The 23,048-nt window shown below is 43.5% G+C and overlaps 1 protein-coding gene across 6 annotated transcripts in view; it reads right to left on the bottom strand.

Moving 5' to 3' along the window:
• The window catches only part of NHS (NHS actin remodeling regulator), a 246,267-nt gene that overhangs the window by 5,079 nt on the left and 218,140 nt on the right, over positions 1 to 23,048 (bottom strand). For 2 of the 6 annotated variants that reach the window (XM_030281497.4, XM_030281518.4), the window contains exons 2-7: positions 21,472 to 21,624; positions 19,216 to 19,346; positions 10,340 to 10,402; positions 7,949 to 8,141; positions 4,611 to 4,742; positions 425 to 3,373 (exon numbers count right to left, since the gene is read on the bottom strand). In XM_030281497.4, coding sequence (XP_030137357.4) covers positions 425 to 3,373; positions 4,611 to 4,742; positions 7,949 to 8,141; positions 10,340 to 10,402; positions 19,216 to 19,346; positions 21,472 to 21,624 — 3,621 coding nt within the window. The other 4 variants (XM_030281508.4, XM_030281501.4, XM_030281530.4 and 1 more) reach the window with 4 other exon arrangements.

Below are 23,048 nucleotides of genomic sequence, written 5' to 3'. Positions count from 1 at the left end.
GCACTGCCAGTTGGAGGCACCAGCTCTGCTCACAACTGCGTGGGCGATGCCAACATACAGCCTTTACCCTTTAATCTAAAAATCCTTTTATGGAGTCCATAAAAGGATCACTGAACACAGGATCTCCCATTTACAGAATAGCCGTGATAATCAAACTCTCCTGTACTCAGGGCCAGGGCTCCTCCTTTTTATCTTTTCAGCTGAAATGCAGCACAAGGGAGGAAATAAATATCACAAACACAGTCTGAATACTTTGGAAAAGTGTAAATAGCTGTGGGCTGGCTAGCTGGCCAGATAACAGACTTTGGGGGATCTGTGCTTAAACCCACAGAGAGAAGCTGATGTGCCACTCTGCTTTGACTCCACTACCATCCCATCCAAAACCACCTGATTGGGTATGGCACAGAAAGAATTCCCAACTGACCTTTTAACGAAGGTTCGTCCGCACCGCCCACTGTCTCATCTGCCCTGCTGTCATCAGAGGCACTTTTGGTTGGGATACCTGATGTGATATCGTTTTCCTGCTTGCAACCCTCTTCACTGAGTGAATCCACTGTTGCCATCTCTGCTTCAAAGCTGATATTCCCAGGCACATGGTGGCTTACATCGGGTTCGTGTTTTAACTGATAGGTGGTGGCCGGTCCCTCAGCCTGAGCTGGGCTTTCATCCACAGGCGCAGCTTCCACCTTCCCCTCGCTACCTACGGAGAGCTCTTGCTGAGCCTGCACTTGCTGAAGATCATGCACTATTTCTGCTCCCTGGACAGGTTTCTTTGTTTCATCATCACTTGTGGGGACAGCTGAGCCCTTCTGAAAGCCGTCACTGGGGATGGCACATGTCTGATTCAGAGAGCTATCTGCTAAGTGTTCAGCGGCCAGGTGTGTTTGTTCCTTCCCAGGTTTGATCTCAACTAGACCCGTGCTTGCTGAAGTTACAACTTCTCGCTCACAGCTATTCTGCCCACTGAAAGAGGAGCTTTTCTCTAAGAGTGGCTTTCCAGGGCCTGCTTCTGCTGGGGAAGTGTCAATGTACAGCATTATGGCCTCATCTGTAGAGTACTGGCGTGATACTGGTTTCTTAGATAAGAGCGGCCTCATTTTGCCCGGAGAGACCTCGGTTGCCATCAGGGTGGTCTCCTGTATGCAGAGCAGGTCTGGGGTACTGCCCTTATGTTTCACTCCTTCAGGCTTGTTGACTGCCCGGAGGTGGACAGACTTGAGAACGGAGGGTGTGATGGCGAGGGCAGATGGAGGGCTGGGCTGCAGGGCTTCCCCAACCGCGCTCTGTTTGCTGTGGCTAAAGGTATGCAGCTGGTGCCTGTGAGCGAAGGGCTTGCTCAAGACATTGTGAAGAGCACTTAGGTCAAGGTGTGTAGGAGGTATAATCGGAAGTTCGAAGTCTTTGCTCACTGAGGCGGTGCCATCTTTTGAGAGTGGCTGCTGCAGCGATGATTTCCTCTCTGGAACTTTCGGCTTCCTTTTGCTCCCCCCTGGAGACAATGGTCCTGAAAAGAAAGCTGTCGGAAAAGAAGAGGTGGGCGTCTCTGACTGGCTGGAGTACCCACTAGAGGGTGAGGCTAACCCTGCCAACTTCTCTGGGGATGCCAGCTTAAACTCATTATCAACAGAGGGGAGGGATGGGGTTGTAGCTCGTGATCCAGACTGAGACGTCTGGGATTCAGAGCTCTCTGGTGACTTGATGCATTCTATGACTGTAGTACCCGTAGCAGTGCTTGAATTGGACAAGGACCTGTAAGGATCACTAGATTTCAAGTCGTTCAGAAGCCAGAGGTCTGCATAGTGAGGTTGTTCAGCACCTTCATCTTTAAAGGAGGGGATACTGGCGGTGTTAAATGGAGCGTCCTTTAACCCGCCATCATCCTGGTTTGGCCAGGGAAGCTCCTGCTTGGCTGGCAGGTTGGGGCCTTCCACTCGGGAAGGTGTGTTTGAAAATTCAAGGGGCAGCTTCATCTCCCTGGCAGTGTGAGAGACATGCTGCCCACCACCGATCTTTGGTTCTTTCTTGTCAGGAAGGTCGGTGCTGCCCTCTGATTTCCTCAAAGATGAGCTGCGTTTTGGTGGGGCTGGCTTTGCCTTTGGTTTCTTCAGTGAGATGCACTGCCGTGCCTGCCTCCTGTGGCTCACGCAGTCCTGCCAGGCACAGTCAGCTAGGCTGGAAGTCATGCTCCCGGTCTGGCCACTCTCAGAGCCTGGGGCTGCATAGTTGCAAATATAGCTTTTATTACCCTTCAGACCACAGTCAAAGTGCATGGAGGTATAGTATCCTTCAGTATCCACAGAAAAGTGTGAACTAGTGTCTGCCTTGTCAGAGGGGGTCTTTTCAAGGAAGCTGTCATAGGTGGCCATGCTGGTAAAGCTGGGACATCCCAGGCTGTCTGCCTTTGGGCGCTCAGGGCTGAAATCCTGGCGACAGGAGGCGTCATGGTGATGGTGCAGGTAGTTCCACTCACTGTCACTTGTGTTGCTGTTGTTGGGGTCATCCAGTAAATCTGCCACAGTGGATGTGAAGGAGCTTGCCCTGTGGCCCCTGACTTTGTCTGTGTGGTCACCAAACTGCTCTGTGAAGACATTGGAGTCTTCATTGGCATTGGGAGCAGTATTGAGAGACAGCTCGGAGTCACAGTGTGAAGAGCCTGTTAGTGGAGGAGAGGCAGCAGGAGGAATGATTTCAGATGTCTGAGAGGGACACGTGGAGCTGCTCCCACTCCAGTTGCCACTGGAGGACTGGTGGTCATCTTTCTGGTCCATGTGGCTGCTGAGCAGGACTCCTGCTGTGGAGATGGAGTGAATTGGGCTCCCAAAGGTGTCTGAATTGGATGAAATTTCACAGCTGCCTGAATCGACCGTCCTTGACAACCGCGATCTCCCCCTCTCACTGATGCTGTGTTCGGGGCTATGCAGGTGCTGAGGACACGTTAAACCAATGGGCTGGCACTCCTGTGAGCCCTGCTTGAGCTCCTTCCCCTTTTTTGGGATCCTCTCCTGACCAACTAGGAAGTGCTCTGCTTCATACCCTGCATTCTTGGTGGTGGCATCCTGATGGCCCTCGCTGGCCCGGGCGCCCTCTCGGGGAAGGCTCCGCGAGCGGATGCGGTTGCTCACAGTAGCAGCAAAGACCGCATCCCCATTGTCCGCCAGCACCAGGATGTTGCCAGTGGAGTGGGAGAGGGAGGCAACAACGCTCTGCCCCCGCTGGGCACGGATCCGTCGCCGGGAGGGAGCAGCTATCAGGATTTCTTCCGTTTGGCACTCCGAGTCCCGGGTCCCCAACCTCCTGTTGCTGGAGCCAGGGAATTCTGGGTTTGTGTGCACAATCACGTTGCGCTCTCTCGCCACTGGCGACTCGTCTGAATCTAGGACACATGGAAAGCTGGGTGAGTGGGACAGAGCTCCACATTTCCCAGCATGAGACAGCCCGCGGAGCAACCCAAGAAGATATTATCTGCTGTATTCTTTATTTTTTAATCTTTCTGAGCATTGGACTAAATTTAAGTTTCGTATAAAAAATGTATAAGGCTGACCTCCCACCGGTAATGTAGGGAAATTCTAGTCTTACAACATGACTTCTGCAATGTGTTCTCAATGTGGAGCTGGGCTTGCTGTGCTAAATATTAAGACAAATACTAAGTTTTCAGTTTTTATTACTCTATTTCAGCTACTTAAAGTTTTCTGGAGTGGCTGCTGGACAAAACACTCCATAAGTGTCTAAAAATAATTCTGTTCCTCCTACCTGTCTGTTCAGAATTTCCATTATCTGCTTCTTTACTATCAAGAATATTTGCAAGACAAAAGGATCTTTCTTTCATAGGTTCTCCAATTGCTTATTCCCTATGATAAACACATTTCTTCTGCTTCCAATCAAGTTTCATGGCAACCGACTGAAACACCAGAGCCATCTTCAGGTGCAAATAAATATTAAGAAATATTCTGTTAGTTTCATTTTGAGTTAATAAGAATTTCACACTGAATTTGCCCCCAACAGAGTTGCTCCTAACCTACCCTGACAAAAAGTGAGGTAATTTGGTAGATTTAAGGCAAATATTCTTGATAATAAGGAAGAATAGGAAGGAATTGAGGAGTGTGATAAATAAAAGGAAGGTTTAGCAAAACTCTAGTAGAGTACCAGCAGCTGTATCTGTGGTGGATATTCAACACCTCATCTAAGTTATCCAGCCGTTTTGACAACTCATCATCACTTTGTGGAGTAACATCTGTCAGTTCTTTACCTTAAGCTCCCCTGACACAAGAAAAAACTTTCACTTAATCTAGTTACTTTTTATGCACATAACTATGGGTTCATAACAGAAATAAAATGAAAAAGAAAAAAAGAACTGATTAACATTTACACAATAAGAGCTGAACACGTACATCTATATTACTCAGTAAGGCCCCCAGTCCTTCAAGGCCATATGGAGTAATATAGCTTTTCTTACTGTAGTAAATCAAAAGAACAAAACATGTCATTTCTAACTCTACAAGCATTTACACCTTCAAGGTTTTATTTCTTTGGAAATCTAACTACCAGCTCATATCTCTGCAATTTAAGTTGGTTAGAAAGCTATCTATGGAAGAGTTGTATTTATACTACACCTATTTCTTGTTGCACTCTTCTGGGGATGCCAGAGATGGTTTTCCTCCTCCTCAACTTTCGTCTCCGCTGTAGTACAGATTGTGAATGAACAAGAGAGCAGCGTATACTAGCCTCTCTGTCAAAACCAACTCCTGCAACCCATAAATAGGTCTCATTAGCCTTTAGAAATAGTAAACAAATTTTCATGGCTGGAACACAGTGGAGGTATGTGAGCTTGGATTAAGCCTGTGAATAAACATAAGGGAGCCCTTATGTAGCTCTTATGTAAATTATATCACAGTATATCACAGTTTTATGTCTAATTCCAGCTCCCCCTCAGCAGCCTGGTCTGCCAAAAATAACAGAAGGCATGAAAAGAAAAAGAACAGATAAAGGAAAGAAAATCAGGAAGGCAAATAGAGAGCCCTTGGTAGCAGGGCATCTTTCTTACAGCTATTTATCCATCTGTCATAGGGACAATGACAGTAACTTATCTTCAAAGCATTAACTGTTCACCTGTAGCCTGACTTATTTTATAAGCAAATAAGTGTAAGAAAACATTTCAAGGTTATGATGCCATATTGCAGTAGTTGGGTGCTTCTTAGGAGACCAATATGCCAAGGGAGCTAACATTTCAAAAAGGAAGGAGACAGCTAAAATGGGGCTAAGTCACCATGCAAGTTTAGAGAGCATTCTCTGTGACAATGAAACATGACTAAGAGTGACATTAACGGGGAGCTGCCATTTACTTGCAGAGATCAAGAAGTGGCCTGATTTTCCCATGTGCACAGCACACGGTGGGAGTCTGCTCAAGTCATGCAATCAAGGTCCTCAGTTTAGATTTAGAAGCACAAGTTTCTGAGTACACTTGTTTATGACCATACAGAATAGGTGAGAATTCATTGTTTTCTTTATGTTTCCATGGCATTAGCAAAGGGAAGTGTCTTTCAGTTTGATTTTATGCTGTGTAGTCAAAAAAACGTTAAAAGGAGGCTGACCAGAAGGCCAGTGCCCATCTGTGCTGGCTTTTAGCACAACTGTACACTCATTCATGCTCTCTAAAGTTGACATGGGACAGGTTGGAAAAAATGTGTCAGGTCCATAAAAACACTAACATAAGGATTGCTGGTACAGTGGTTTGTAATCTTAAGAAATACAAACAAACTAAAGCAAACAGAAAGAAAAAAATCCTGATAAGAAGCTCTACTTTAATAGCGTATAATTATAGAAAACATAATTATACACAGACATACACATACATATTACATTACATAACAATGTAAAACATTAAAAAGTAACTTTCTTGTAAAAGTTCTTCTTGAAATCTACTACAGTGAAATAGAGGCTTCAGACAGATGTCCTGTAACCACCAATGCCCCTGGAATAAGCAGAGGAAGAACTTTCTTTAATATGGAACAAAAGTACCGTAAACTCCAACAACAATCATTTTCAAAAAAGTGAACATTTCTCAGGGTTGGGAGAAGCTTAAAAAACAAAAACAGAGAACTAAAAGCAAACTCTTTGAAACAAAAAAATCAATCAGCATAATTGCTGGTTTTCCAGCAACTGTGAGTTAGCTGAACATGCTCTGTGTGCCAGATGCACGGGGGTCATCTCCGAGAGGAAAGTGGAAGAGGGTATTTCTTCCCCGTGATGCATACAAATTATTCCCATTAGTGCTAATGAGAATGATGCACATAAACATCCAGAAGATTACATACCATTCTTGATCTGTAAAACTGATCAGTGGAAATTTGGTTCCAATGTATGGCAGGTGGAGTCTAGGCAAAAATGGCTATTACTGGAAAAGTTAACATTGGTCCCAGACCTAAATGTCCTCGGGCTGCACTAGGTGACAATAGCCTTGTTAGAAAGCCTGCACTGGTTAGGGTCCTATACTGAAACTAGAAGGAGCAGCATTTTATCACCAGCTTTACCTTGTGGAAATATGCCACATAATCTCGGACTTTCTGTGGGGATTTCCAGAGGTAATGTCCAGCCTATGACCTTGACCAGCTGGCTTGTGACCTGCAGCCCAGCAGGGGGTGTACAGGCAGTCCTGCCACCCAGCTGCTTGTCCTGCTGTGGCCAGAGCACTGTCCTGGAGAAAGGGACACCCATGCCTGGCTGCCACCTCCACAGGGAGGCAGAGCTGGTGGCACTGTGCAGTGTCACCTCTGCCAGGAGGGAGGGGAACTGGGACTCTGTTGCTGTCACTTGGGAGGATTCATGCAACTGACAGTGGAGCTGACAGTGGAGCTTGCATGGGACTTGTGACCATGATGCTGTAAGCCCAAAAGCCTTGGTTGTGAGCTGAAGCTGGACTGTGGGCATACAATTTTCTCCAGCACCATGGTGAATCCTACAGCCTGTCTTGCAGAAAGGTTTGTGCACCACTGATAGACACGGGGAATAACAATGGACATGAGGGGCTGTGACCTTACCCCAACCCCCCAGTTACTGGGAAAATAGAATTAAATATAAATATTTTCTCTGGAGAATGAAGGTTAACTGAAAGCCCCCTGCTTTTTTCCTGGTTGTTTACACTGAAGTCTATAACTGTGAAAGTTAGCCCACTTTATGCTCTTAAGTTAATCAAAACTTGGTACTTGAAAATATTATTGAGGAAAATTCAGATCAACTTTATGTTTACCATAGCCCTCTGGAAGGAAAGAAAGAGAAAAAGAGAAAGAGAAAAACAGCCTGATTTTTGATTCTGGAAATAAGTAATCTATCACATTTAATAAGTGATATACCTGCTGCTTCTATAAACAAGTTCTCCCAATAAATCTAGTCACATATATCCAAATGTTATAGAAATAAAGAAAATACCATTACTATACCTTCAGCATAGCTGCATTTAAAGACATCTCAGAGCGATGGTTTGCATGCTACACATTCATGCCTTGCATGTTTAAAGCACTGCAAATAGTAGCCTACATTCTCTAGTTTCTCTTCTCCTGCTACACATGATAATCATATGATTAATTTTGGTGGCTTTCTGCATTATTTCAGTCAGCTACATTCAAAAAGTTATTTGAGGTCTTTGTTAATACAAATTGTAGGTTATATACACAACAAAAGTACATTGTTTATACAGGGAACTTGAGTTATGTTACATCATATAACATGACTGAAAATATGGGCCAGATTAATCCTAGATGCAGCTTCAGCAATTCCAACAGTCACGCATAAGGGATGAATTTAGCCCACTGTCTTTCAGAAACTAAATCCTCAAGCTAGGATCTTTACCCCAAGACTGCACAATCCTGTGACTTCAAATAAATTAAACAAAATAAGTACTTGACCTCCCTTGAACCATGCAATAAATACAAAGAGAAATAGAAGAAATTTGTACCAGTGACATTGATGGGGATAATGCAAGAAGAAATCACTTGAGCATCTTGTTTCATTTTCTCCTCTGGAGTTGGGAGAGGTAGTGCTTTACTCCAATTGGTTTGTTTATCCAGTGTAGAAGGGATATTATGTATTGGATTTTTCGGCCTCTGCCCTAACATGACATCTGTATCTTCGTCCTCTGGAGGATGGGACTGCAAATGAATACATTCAAAATCAGTGTCTCCCACTCAGGCACACAAGGCTAATTTTGAAACAAAGCAGACACACAAATCAGAAATCAATTACAGAGATGCAGGAAGGAATCGTTCTAAGTCACACAGCACCAGCCATTCTCCAATGGAAACTCAACATCCTGCTGATAGGAGAAAAACACCTCAGCATACTGGAACTCAGCACATTTACAGTGACATTTACAGGCCATCTCTGTCAGAAGGGGCACATCCTGCACTTGTGCATTGCCATGGCAAGCGTGTCCTCAGTTACCACAAGCATTAGACATGTGGGTTCTCATTTGCAACTGAGACTGGCCTCATATAACCATTCATTCAAGTGTCAGAAGGTCCAAAGTTTTAAAAAAGACCCATCCATACCTCAGAATAACCATTTGCATTTCATTTGTACAAACACAGACCAAGAGCAGACCATAGTACAGCCATCCACCAGCTGTGTGGGGGGAAGTGGCAGGTGTTGGCAGTGCTGGGACAGGGAGATAACAACCAAAGAAAAGAGTATCCACCACCAGAAGAAATTCAAAAGATTGTTTAGAAACCATGCATATTTTTATAGCATACTACAAGAAATACTAGATGCTGAAGATGAAGAAACAGAGAGAAAAGTAAACAGCATGAAAGAAACACAGACGGTTTATTTTCTTTTAGAAGAAACAACAAATCCCCCAATACCCTGTCTTGCAAAGAGAAATAAAGCAAGTGCGTTTTCGTGTGGTGCTGGCTGCCAAATTGGGTTGGGGGTGGGGGGGGTGTTTCTTTGTTTGCAAAAAAAAAAAAAAAAAAAAAAAAAAAAAAGTTTCTGTTTTGTTTGGAAGGAACAGAGGGGAGAAACTTACCTTTACCTTCTTTTGCCTAATTTCCCTCCCTTCTTCCATTAATACATTCTTCTGTAAGCTGTGACAACTGTTTGGCCGGCTCAGGACATCTGTCTGCCTCTCATTTTTGAAAAATGAAGTGCAATCCCTTTCAGACAGGCTTTCTCCTCAGTCTTGAATTCCCAGCTGCCTAACTACCAGCCTTCCCTCATTCATGCCTGCTGTTTACACTTTATTTGCTGGTTTTAGTTTCGGTAGCAAACAGGGCAAAAATGAAATGTTACTCTAGACTGCCGTGGCAGAGCACTGAGCAGGTGGGTGTTGAGCACCGCAGGATCATGCCCTTTCTGCCATTGTACTTTCGCCACTGCTCCGCCCAGGCTCCTCACAAATCCTGCGGGAATTAACCATCTCAGGTTTGCCAAACAGCATTTACGTCCCGGCCCCAAAAGCATTAAAGATCTTAACTCTGCAGCTACTATTTAAACTGTGGGAGGGCACTTACTTACCTCGTCAGTGTCACCTCCTGCAGCACCCCCAGACCCAAGACAACACAGGTTTCCTCTTCTCCCGCCTGCAGAAAACCCTCTTTTCCCACGTAGGATTTCAGTCAAACATTGCAGCGTTCTTTCTGCCTGCAGCTTTTGTGCCGATTCCCGGCAGACGTGAATAGCTCATATAAACTTCAAGCACAAAAGACTTTGTTTCCTAGGTAACTCCCCCCCCGCCCTAAGTTTGATGCATGCATGCAAAAAAACCACCCTTGCACACACGCAGAGGCACATGGACACACACACACACACACACACACACACACACACACACACACACACGCTGCATTTGTTGCTGAATTCATCCTTCCCTGGATGACAAAGAAGTGCTGGACAAAGCAGGCAGAGTGACCCTGGCTGCCAGAGCTCCTGCTCTCCAAACAGTGGCATCACCAAACGGCCAGAGAATAAATACCTGCTGTCAGTGTGGCATTGCCCAAACCATTTCCTACCGTTTAGGAAAAAAAAGAAGGGACAGTTGCAAAACATGGCAAGAAAATTAAATGCAATTGCTAACGCTATTGAGTCTGTCTGAGTTCAGGCTTTTTAAAGGAGGTGATAGGGGGAGGCAGCTTTGCAGCCTTGAGCTCCTGAAACCTATCCAAGGTGTGAAGAATGAAAAAAGGGGGGAAAAAGTTATTATTGTGTCTTACTGACATGAGAAAAACAGAAATGGCTTATTTTAGCGCAGTAAAGTTAGCAAGTGAAAAGCAAGCAAGAGGAAGGGTTAGGATCTGGAAGGGAGAAGAGTGAGACAGGGCTGTTAATTGAGGATTGCTTGTTTTTCCAGTACCTTTCTACTCCAGGGGGTCATGTGGCAACACTCAATTGGGGAGGGCGAACGGGTGCTGTTAAACTATAAATGTGAAATGTGAAAAAAAAATTAAAATTAAAAACATACACAAAACACTTACTGTAAAAGCACATAATTTTTGTCTGGATAAATTAGCATCAGAGCCAAAACAAGCAGAGATTTTCACCTTTTTTCCTATAGATGAGTATTTCCCACAACAGATTGGTTTAGATCCCTGTGAAGTCTGTACTGGTTTTGCTTACTTGAATGAGACAAAACTGTAGTGAAATTGGTTCAGCCTCCTTGTACAGACATGCTTGAATTGTCCCAAGAATGCCTTGTATTGATTGGGTAACTCAAAATGTGTTCTGCCTGGAGCTGAAGTAGTGCAAGATACATATCCAATTACATTATAAATTTAAATAATTTCATAATGTAAAGGATTTTTTTTCAATTTTTTTCCTCAGTTTTAAGTAAAAGGATATAAATAATGATGCTGACGGTAATTTATCAAATACATTGATTGCTTTGTGTTTCTGATGATAGCTCTGTTTCTCTAAGTTTGCAATCATTGTGACAGGGTGACAACAACCAATTGCTTTTTGTCACTTTTTGTAACACTTGAAAGGACAAATAGCAATGGCCACAACGTCCTGGGTCTTGGTGAATCCCTACACCTCCAAAATCCTCTTCTGTCAGAAACTCTGGTTTGTTTGTGACAATGTCCAGTTTTCAAAATCAAGGAGTGAAGGACAACTGACTTCTTTTGAAATTGGAAAACAAAAAAAAAGATAAAGAAAACAGGTCTGTTGACAAACTCTGGAAATCTCTAGCATGTGTTTCTTGGTAGGGGTATGGTATTTCTCCATGCATTAGTTAGACTAATAATGCCAGATAATTCTACAAATGTTTTTCCTCCAGTCATTATCAATCATTATCAACACCACTGTGACAGATGAACAAACCTCACTTTGAAAGACTTTGCATTATATGGTCTCCTTTCAAGGCAAAAAGTTGTAGTGAGTCTCAAAAGGCTTAATCCTGCATCTCATTCTGTTCTCTTCCTAGAAATGCAACATCTCCTGCTTTTCCCTGGTTCCTGTGTGCGCATGGGAAGCCTCCAGATGAGCTGTCCGTAAGGCTTACAGGAGACCAGAGTAGGAGAAATCAAAAAAGAGCTGTTCCCAGTGAACATTTCCAGCAGCTTAGTTTCTGCCCAGGCCAGTGGAAAACCAGTTCTCCCAAGCTGGGAAAAGTCCTTATCTCAGGAGCAATAACTCTATTCATGCAACGAAGGCTGCACGAATACAGGAGATACTGAATACATCAACAATTTCAGTTTACGTAACTCCTCAGATACCCAAGGGTGGTCCTCTGACCAAGTTTCCAGACACCTGCTCTAAGCAGACCGACTTCAGGTACCAGGATGAAATTCAGCTTCCTCATGGAAGGTGCTAGAGGATCTCTAGGGAAAGTCAGGACACAGGGAGACTAATGCTGCTGAGGTGACAAGAGCTCAGGAAATGAAAATCTCTCCAATATCCAATGGTCTCTTTGTACACTATGATTATCAGTGTACAAAGAGAAGAGGACAGGAGGGACCTCCTGCCCTGAGCTTCAAGCACAGCAACATTCACAAGCCACTCAGAGGCAAACCTGTCCATAAGAGAAACAGCAGGACCTCAACTTTGGTCTCAGAGATAGCAGTGTGGGCTACAGTCAAGACAAGCAAGATATGGTTACCCATCTGTCTGTCCCATCAGTGCAGCTCTTCCCTACCTCACCTGTGTGCCACTCTGCCAGGTGCCTCTGAGAAAAGACCTGTCTGGTTCCACATACCTACAGCCATCCTTTGATGTGCCAGAGGCTCAGCTCCCTGCTTAAGCATGGCAGGACAAACTTCCTAGGTACATTCCTATCATTAGAGATAGGACAAAAATGAAGGTGACCAGCAGAATTTCAGTTTTTGCTGTCACAGTTGTGCTCCTGAGAAAGGTGGTCCTACCACTGCCTTGCCAAGAGGTCCTGAGGTCACTTAGTGCCTATTCCCATGTGGAGCCTGTCATTGGGGCAGCTGAGGCATGCCAGCACAGAGCAGCAGCCTCAGCATTTCAACACCTCCGTGCTGGGGGAGGGAGTGAGCTGCTGTTTTTCAAAAGTTCCCATTCACTCAGAAAACCAGAATATCTCTAAATGTCCTGAGTAAACACGTAATTAAGCAAGAAATTATTATTATAAACCCAAGGCTGTTCTGGTCTGATGGGCAAATCTGAAGTTAGGCAGTTTTAAAAGTGTATTTCTTTTGTGTGGGTGTGCTTGGCAAACAGAAACAGTGATAATCATTCTGTTAAATACAAAGCCAGAATACTTTAAGTGTGCATTTTTCTTTAATGGGCTAAGATTGCTTTGAAACTAAACTGGTGCATAATTGTTTGAATAGGGATTTGTCACTGACATATGTGAGCATTTTTATTTCCTGAGCTATCCCATCAACCGCACTTGCAGAGGTGCTATTGTGCTCGTGGAAACTGCCTTGCAGTAAAAATCTTGTTGCATATGCACGTGACCTGATTTCTCAGTGCTCTGTGTCACTTCAGTGTGAAAGTCTTTCGTTTCTGTGTGCTACAACAAAATAGTCAGATGTCCAAGTCTGACTAGTCTTTCTCCCTGTAGAGAAAGAGATAGTGGCTCTGCTGAGGAGCAGTTCAGCTCAGCTTCCTTCAGTGCCTAACTTGGGCTGAGATGAAGCACCCCTGAACACTCACACCCTGCTTTTAGGAAGAGCATTACTAGCACATATGTAAGTTAGGACTCATCATTGGGTCTTGTCTCATCATTGAGTCTCATCATTGAGATAGGACCCACCATTGAGTCCTGTCCTGATGATATTTTAAGGAAATATCATCAGGACAGTGGCAAAGAAGCAAATCAGCCGTAGACAAACTTGCCAGCCTGGCAAGTTATGAGTCTGTCTCATTTATTGTCCCAGAGCTGGGATCTGTAGAAGGAAATGAATGGGTCAATAACAGGATAAAAATGCCAGTTATGCCACTCTTCTCTTTTCCATCCCTCAAAGCTCTGAGACACAACCGTTGTTGAGCATTTTCAACATATAGGAAAGACTGGTTCAATAAGCACAATTTGTGTTATATCATGTACCTAGCCATGCTTATCTATAGTGATTACCTCACAGGAGATTCTGGGATTTCAAATTTAGTGCACAGGGCCTGTGGAACACAGTTCAACGGTGATAGGAAAAACATAAACCCAAGAATAAAGGAACAATTTTTCCTCAGTTAATTAAAGATTGAGAATACTAAAGCCTCATCAAGAGCATTTTCCTCAAGCTGTTTGTTGAATTTAGACATGGCTGCATTGATTCCTTCCCTCTCAGCTGTGTTTGATTAGGCAGGCAAGGCGTTATCACACAAGAGATTTAGGTGGCAGAGTCACAGCCCCCAGCAGCACAGGGCTGGCACAGCCTTGGTGAGGGCAGGAGGTGGCTGCTGCATGCTGCTGCACAGTGTTATGCTCCTGAGGATTATTTCTGACTTCTGCTGCCTAAAAGCTGCAGCTAACAAAAAGCATAAGAGATCAATATTATTTCTAACTTCAGGCTTCTGTTGCAGTAGGTGGGGGACATTTCCCTCCCAGGATAATCTTACAAATATAGTGGGTGATATTCACCCAAGCAGAGCATCAGCATGTTGCTTCAGCATCTGCAAACATTGTATATTCTTTGTCTCCAGCAAACAGAACATACATACAGTTTGCTTTCACCCCATGGAAGCACAGAAATAAAGTGTACAATACATTCTGACATGTTATTTAAGAACAGTCATTCATGCACTGGAAAGGCAACATGTAGAGGAAGTGTGAACTAGTGTTCAATCCCACATGAACACATGAATACAGTACTGACACCTGGGGCTCTGGCTGAAACCTCTGTGTATCCCCCTCTCTGCCTGTGAAAGCAGAGCCTGCTGCTTCCTTAACTCACAGGAGTTAAGGAAAATGGTATTTATTTACATGATAGAAAAACCAGAAGGTCTAGACAAAGGAGAAGAAATACTAATAAAAGGCTAGCAGCTTTCCAGTGTTTTCAGAGCACAGTTGATTACTTAATTAGAAATTCATAACTATACAGCAGCTTTCTTATACAGTCAGCTGATGCTGAAGAGAAAATAATGGGAATATTTCTGGCAGTGCTATTTTCGCTGCAAATCACAACCCTGCTCACCTGCCTGCTCCCAGTGTTTATATTTCTGTATGTTTCATTCTCTTCAAGTTTTAATTTTATCTGCTTGTGGGTGTTTTCTTCTCTTTTGGAGCATCACAAATGGATCAGCTAAAGTACTGAAAATCCTTTAACAATTAATGTATGGCTCCAGTGTTTTGACAAGGTAAAGACAAAACTAAGACATGTTTCATGACAGAAGTCATACCACACATGGCATTTCAGCAGACAAAGGTACAAAATAAACATCCCACAATACAGGGTAGTAGTTATTAGGGTCATTGCACAAATGGTGCTATACAAGTTCAGTCTGATGAATAAAATCAGGTAGGTTTTATTTCTAAGAGCTTCAGGCAGGATTTGCACACAGAAAGTGCAGAGCCCAACTCATGCCTATCACTTAACTCAGTTGTTTCTTACTGGGGTTTCATCTGGCTTCAGTAGACAATGGTGTGCAAGTTAGTATATTCAGTAGTACTTCCTTCCCTTTGCTGTACAAAGCATCCTAAAGCAGACCATAGGGAATATTTTTGAAATGGCAAGGAGATGGAATAAAATTACCCAATGTGTCATTTTCCTTTCACATTTGCTCTAGCTGAGGCCTGAGGGACAGAAACAACACCCTATCTGGAAAAAGCCTCCTGCATCTTTTCCCTTAGATTCCTGCTCAGATTATAATTATGAATAAACTGACACTAAAATTTGTGCAATTGTGAGTGTAGATTTCCAAACCCTGAATTCCTTGCTTCATCTCCTTGATTTTATTATAATAGCTGTGCCACGCGGGGATTGAGAAAGCGTGGTCCCATAACATTCTGGACTGGAATACAGAATTTTCAGAGCCTTGCTGGCTGGACTTGGGGAAACCCAAGGAAGAAGAATTGCAGAAAAAAATTTAGAGAGAAGTCTGAAATGCAGTTGGAATGACACAGCATCTTCACAGTCAGTGACTGGCCTCAGCAGTGCTACAGGCAGGGTTGTCATGGGAACATGAGTGAGAAATATTTTCCTCATTTTAGCAAGTCCATAACTTTCTTATACTCTCCTCAGATTATTTTTAGTTTGGTGTGGGTTTTTCTTCTTCTTCTTCATTGGCAAAAATGCCTGAATGAATGATACTTTTAAATGTGTTTAGTTGTATATTTCTTTAGTGTAGAGAGAGACTAAGTATGCCAATTTTTCAGCTTTAAAAATGAATGACTGGAATGGATAGGAAAGTTAAGTGAAGTCATGTCTGCAAAACCATGAGGAGTATGGAGAAAGGGAATGAGAAAGCAATGGTTACTGTTTCTCATAGTCTGAGAACCAGAAGGGATATGATGAAATTATGAGATACTGGGTTTGAAACAAAGAAAAGCTACATTTCATACAGATTTTTTTAAAGTCATTGTCACAGGATGCTTATGAGGCTGAAGGTGTAAATTTGATAAAAAATTGGATTGAACTAGTCTCACAGTCAACTCAGAGAGGTTCTTTGGTGGCTTTTGTTCTGTGTTTGATCTCTGGCCCAGGAACTCTGTAACCAGTTTCTGTATGAAATTGGAAGGATAAATCATGGGACAGTAAACAGCATAAACCATGCTCTGTTCTTATACTCTGTCCTGAAGAATTCCCTTCTGGCCTTTGGGTTAAGTAGGCATTTCATCAGCCAAATCAGGGCATTTCCTGTAACAAAAGTAGACATGAAAGAGCCTATTCCATTTCTAGTTCTCTACTCTTTCTCCACAACAAAATGATCTTGTGATGGAACAGTCCAAAACGTCTTTCCAGACCCATTTATGCTGGCATTACTTGCTTTGAACTTGAATTCATTTGTCCTTTCCTGGAATTTGTGGGGATTTGGCATCTTTCTCCCTGTAAACACAGTTGTGATTGAAAGTGAATCCTCATCTGTTGTGACTGATTTTCTCTAGTTTTACTATACAATATGCAAGATCTTTGGAAGAGCTCACAGGTACCTAATTGGTAGTAGCAGCCAAAAGGTACACACATAGGGAACTTTGACTCAGATTTAAGTGACCTGTTTTCTCAGTAAATTTCAGTAGAGTAGTGGTAGTTCCTACAGGTCTCACAGTGGTAATTTGAACATTCCTCAAAATCAAGTTTCTTATTTGAGTATCTTAATACATGCATTTAACTTAGATAGCCAGTTTGGGAAAGTCAGACCCTGTAACTTTCAAAAATTTCCCAGCTTCTTGTTGATCCCTTTCCTAATTTAAAAGAAACACAGAAGAGGGCTCTTTTGGTTGTGTAGCACTGCTCCCTTCAGCACCTTCCCAATGCATCAGAAGAGTGGAATACACACCATACTGCTGTGCCATGAATAAAAATTCTTGTAGCTTTAACATTTTTAGTTCCTTGATGACTACATGATACCATCAACTGGAATCAGATAGCAAACATTACCGGCAGTCCCTGAAGCAAGATAAACTTTTGCAGATATCAGTCAAAAAAAGCTTATGCCAAAAAGTGCAAGCTAGCCAATTGCAGCATTCTCAACCTTTTCTTGTAACAGTATCATTATATCATGAAAGCTGGCACAATATCAATTAGCTATTCACTGTTGCAGTGTCTTGTAACAATCTCTGATTAACTTCTGCCAGACAGAACATTCATGTGCAGCTTCATCTTGCCTTATTCTCTTTTATTTTTAAGTTGCACCATTTACAAGGAGTTTTCTCAGAAATGGGCCAAGGCATTTTGAAGTACCCTGGGTGCAGTGTGTTTGCAATTTCCAAAGCAGAACATTGCAAGATGCCTTGAAGTCAATAGAACAACAGCCCTCCAACAGCTCTTGTTTGCTTCTCCTTAGGGGAACTCTGAACCCGGTCAGCTTCCAAAAGGAGGTCTGATATGGGTGGGCACAAAGTTTAATGTTTTCTTTCTTGAAAATAAAAAGGTGGACTTTCAGATATAGCCAAGACATCTGCATTCAGCATGACTTAATTTTGTCAACTAATACAGGTCTCAGAGAGTTGCTCACTATTTGTTATTATTTTGTGTTCCACAGATGGAAGTAATGTATAAAATGCACTGGTTGTTTTCCAAACACAGCAAAGATTCAGGCCTTTAAGCACTCTCTAAGCAATTTCAAAAGAGATCCCTTGTTCCCCATCTGATACTAAGAGAGCTTTATGTTCAATAGCCTGTCCAAACCATCATCTATAACTAATTCTGATCCTTAACATGGCATCACCTTGCCTTTACCTTTCAATGACCCTACCACAGCACTAGCTTTGATGATGATTTACAAAGGAGAAACAGGTAATCCTGTTTCTTCTTTCTGTCTTCAATCTCTTTTCTGTGCTGTCTTTTAACATCAGGATATCTCCTTTAAGTTGAATCATAAGTCCTGCAAATTTTACCTGTTCAAAATCTGCAGTGATGGCGATGCTGTCCTCAAAATTAATCAGATAAGCATCCAAAATGCTAGAACAGTCAAACTAATGCAAATCTTATTATGTATTTCATGCTTTTTAAATGAGAAACAATTTTTTTCCTATGGACTGACTGGCTGATGTTTTGGTCCCTGGGCAGGTGTGACTCGTTTACATTGAGTCTTTTACACTGTGAGTGCTTTAGCATGATAGTATTTAAATACAGCTAATACAATGGATTAGGATGAATGCACTTGGATTTTTAAGCTAAGTAAACGATGATTCAGTGTGGTGACTGAATCATCACTGAGCTTATAATGTACTCACAGATGTAGCATCTCTTGAGATGCCAATGTCCCTGACCTGGAAGATGCAGAACAGATCTATTACAACCTGACTGAGGGCTGGCATTAGACAAATGCTTCACTTAGAAGCCGAGTCCAGGTCTGACCTACACCTTTTAAATAATGCAATGGCTGTTAGTACAGGGCAAAATTAGCTACTATGACACTTCTGTGAGTAAAACACCCAGAGCCACAGAAATACCAAAGTCGACCTGAAGCCAGTGGGAATTATGAATTATGGACCTAATCAGAGTTAAAGTTGTCAATCTAGCATGTTTCTTTTCATTTAACAATGATAAATACCATATTGTCAGCACTAACTCGATTTCAAATCAGTGCTGCAGTGGCAAGTCAGCACAGATATACAGGACCAGATCTTCAGCTGCTTGGCAGGTTGTAAGGACATGTGTGAGACATGAAACATCTAAAAAAGTGCATGGAGACAAACATTGGCAAACAGGACTATGAAAAGTGTAGCTTCTTGTAGGTGGGGTCATGCTCCTGGACCTCCTGCACAAACACAAGCCTCAAGCTGGCACTCAAAACCCTTGAACTCTTTGCTCCTGGCAATGCTAATGCCAGGGCTGAAATTACAGCACTTTCCGAAATTCTGGGAGGGTCCTCAAAGTGCTACCTCTACAGCCTGAGTGGTGAATGTGGAGGACTTGTGGAGGAGTGTGTGAATGAGAGCATATGTGTGCTGGCTACGGGTGAAAAAGAAGAGGTTTCTGATTGAAAACAGCACCCTGGGGCTGGCTGCTGGAAGCTGTGACTTGCATTATGCTGCTGACAGTCTTTAAGGTCAGCTCTGTTGTACCTGCATCAGCTTGGGGAGGGGCACTTGTGAAGCACTGCCACACTTAGGTCCCACCATGCTAAAACTGTATTTGTTTGTGGTAGCTGTAGTGACAGACTTACTGGTAGCAAATGCCGGTCCTTCGCTTGCCTCTTTTGGCTGCAGATTGCAGGGAAGGGAGGGAAGGGGGGAGCCACCACAGCAATGGGGCCTTGGACTTTTTGCTCTCTGTTATCACCTCGGCTTCGATGTTCTGTTTTGGATGAGAAAGAAGACACAAGTCTTTCAAAGTGTTAAAAACATACAATTATCTCCATTAACAGCACAACAGAGACAGGTACAGGACAGTGATCCCTGTTGCAGCTGAAGGGGAGAAGCACTTACTGAACATCCGTGAGCCCAGAAGAGCAATGCCCATACAACCACCCCAGCATATGTGCTGCAGCTGAATTGTCCCCAGATTTGATTTATACCATTTGTCCCAGGAGACAGTGGAGCTTTCTAGGCACTTGGGACTCAAGGCCTGATTTCCAACAGGAATCTGCAGTTCCTATTGCCTTGAAATACTGAGATGCAATAACTATGCCTGCATCCTCCCCATAGGAAATATATCACTCTGAGTGGAAAAACCAGAAACACAGCTCCAGGTGGGATTTTATTCCCTGGCTGCATGGCAGTGCTAGGTCCTGAGCATTGGCTTGACATCCTGAAGGTTGTTGTAGTGGTCATGCTCAGGTTCCAGCAAGAAGGACATCATCCTGGGAAAGTCAAGATCTTTATCCACCCTAGGCCCACAGGAAGTCTTCCTTCAGCATGGGCTCACAATATTCAGTCCTCTTCCAGCATCAGTCCCAAGTCTCTGGAACTTTCCAAGTGAATGGGAGAATGGACTCAAGGACTTCCCATCTCTAATTTTAGGTGACAGTTAGATAGTTGCTGTTTGCATGGAGTGCTACTGAAAGGAGATAATGTATTCACCCACTCCACTAGCTGTGGTCCAGTCAACAGTGTTTGCTGCTAGCATAGCTGTTTTCTGACCTAAAATTTCATTTTAATTTCTCCTGGTTAAACAGATAAAGAGATGATGAAATTCTGATAGAAGAGAGAGCTGAGATGCAATAAACATGTTTAGAGTAAATTTCAGACTAAAATTTCATCCTCATATATGCAGTTATTTGGGAAATAAGATAAAGCAGCACATGACAAGCTGCCTGCTTAACCTGCACAGCTGCCATGAATTGTGGAGGGAAATTGCCAAAATGATGATTTGTAACTTTAAAATGATGAGACATTTTCTGAAGCTGCCTTACATGCTGCTGTCAGGATTTCAACTGCCCACAAGATGGCAGGCAAAGATCAGCCTGGTTCTGGGACAATTGCAAAGCAGAGCTGCTGAGAACAGAAAAGAACTTCTGCTCTACTCCAACACTACTGTGGTTGCAATTTGGCTGTATCACTCTCTGCCATGCCAGGAAGACATACTGCATCCACAGTGTGTTCGTGACCTAAAACCTGCAGAGATGGTCAAATGTGGTAATTAATTGGAACATCTTATCCAGGTAACAGATGCTCTGCAGTTCTAAGAAAGCAATTATTATTATAAGCTAATAAAGTAATAAATGAGGAAGTCAATTAGAGCTGTTGGTGCAAAATGCTTCAAGACAGGAGGCTGCTGCTGAACATTTTGAGTGTGACCTGCATGGGTTTTCTCCCTCCTTATGGCACAAAAGACAGACAGGCTTGTTTGCCTGCTTTGTCTTATGTCCTGGTGATGATTTTCCCTTGGTTAGGTTCCCAGTGGAAACTGACCTTTCCCCATCTTTTGCCGTCCTCTTAATGTGCTGTTGTAGGACCATCCAGATGTTTGCATCTAGTAAATTCTCTTATGGCAGGAATCCAGGAGCCTGGTTATGACCCTGTTGCTCCTGCTTCCTCTCTGTATTGCTTTGAGACCACAGGTCTGCAGTTTGTTAGGGAAGTCAGAAAATGTACCCTAGCCTGGGAAGGGGAGACCTGCCCAACCCTTCCAAGCTGTCCAGGGCATCTATCAGCTGCCACTCTTGAAAGACACAGGCATCCTCCAGTATCATGCTTGGAAACACTGCACAGACATCTCAGTTTTTGTAGAGACTAGTACCACTGGGCTCCCATTTCAGCCTTTGTGAAGGGGGCTGGGACTAGATAATATTTAAGGTCCCTTCAAACCCAAACCATCCTGTGATTCTACAGTTCTGTGATTTCTTAGCATGAGTACCTAAGTCCCAGTGTAGATTAGTGCCCACAGTCCCATGTGCTTGTGCCTGAGCATCCTTCTGCTGCCTGGAGTGGACCATGGGGAGGTGTTATGTGTGAGGAGCTGGAGCAGGGGGAGCACCTACCTCTGCGCAAGGCTCGCAGGTGCTGCTTGGCGTGGTGGTGCAGCTCCTCCACGCAGGGCGGTCTGGTGGAAGGGAGAAAGATGTTTCTTTGCTGATGCCAAGGTGCTCGGTAATAGACACTCAGTTTGCTCTCTGCATCAAGGTTGGAGACAGCTGTAGGATAAATAATAGAGTGCAATGTAAGACTTCCAGTCTCTCTTCCATCAACCTGGCTGAAAAGGAAAGGTTCTTGTTTGGAACAGCATTGTCAAGAACAGGCACTGGGTTTGTTACAGCACCTTTACTCCCAATAACATAGCAGCAAACCTTATCTTCTCTGTGTTTCCACATCATGTTATACCAGTTAGCCTTTAGGCAATGCCCTTTTACCAGATTGCAAATGGCTCTATGAAGGCAAGGAGGCGAAATGATACTTTATCGGTTTTTTGATAAAAATGGACAAAGGAATAATAATTTTATAGATAGCAAAACAAAAATGCAAAGAAGCTACACAATCTTTTCACAGTGACATTTTAAGCAAAGGCAGTAGTAGGAATATGTCTTCCATTTACCCATTCTCCTGCCAATGTACACTTTCACTACATCACGTTACACACAACTACTTTCTGACACAGGTTGCCAGTTCGCTGCCTGCCAGGGCGTAACAACTGAGATTAACTGCTTGCCCTGCAGAGAGACTTTGACTGTCACCTATCGAAAGAGGTTTCTTTAATAGACAGGGACTTCTGAGGGACAGGAATACTTCAGTTCCTCTAAAGAGAAATCCCAGAAGTCTGCCTCTGAAAATTATATGAATCAAGTCCACTAAGGGTTTGAGAGAATTTCTCAGGAGTGCTGTGACTCATGGGAGTCCCATGGACTATTCCCAGCCTCAGGGTACACAGTGGGTAGCTTTCCAAGGGCTAAAGCAGGAGTGGAGGGCCATGGGAGATGCCAGCACTCTGCCCCAGCCAGCGGCAGGGAGCAGGCTCATCCTCAGCCCACAGAATGCAGCAGAGCAGGTGGCACATCCTCAGGTATATCACTGAGCTTGATCCTTCTACCACAGGCACAGATGCAGACAGACTAACGCCAAGGAGCTGCTGCAGCTGTCTTGCTCACAGGACAGCACAGTGTGACACAGGCAGGCACCCTCCTGCACAGGAGGCACATCCTGGGCTTCCCTTCCCAGTCAGCAGCCAGAGAACTAGTGTGCTTCACACTGGTCCCCCCACTGGCCATGCACTACTCTCCTTTGCATATTTGAGGGCTCTCATCTACTTTCCTGTTTGTGCACTCTCTTACGCTTTTTGAGTGGTAGCCAATGCACCAAGGCAGGGAATGGCTCTCTGGTGGAGATGCTTTGGTCTTTCTTGTTTGTTCTTTTCTTTAATGTAAAACAACATTCATTCAGCCTATGAAGGCATACCAGTGCTTTGTGTAGAGAAAGAAATGGGAAAGTATAGTTGGAGAAGAATGAAGGAGCAGACAGAAGAAGACAAACCTAGGAATCATGCTGCCATGTGTAGGATAATGGCAGACTGTCAGTTACCTCGATTAGAATAAACCAAAAGTTCACCAAAATGAGGTGGTGGTAT

This window comes from Taeniopygia guttata, chromosome 1, assembly GCF_048771995.1.
Source record: "Taeniopygia guttata chromosome 1, bTaeGut7.mat, whole genome shotgun sequence".
Classification (NCBI taxonomy): Eukaryota; Metazoa; Chordata; class Aves; order Passeriformes; family Estrildidae; genus Taeniopygia; species Taeniopygia guttata.
Note: the sequence above shows the minus strand (reverse complement) of the source record. Positions and strands in the feature narration are given on the sequence as shown.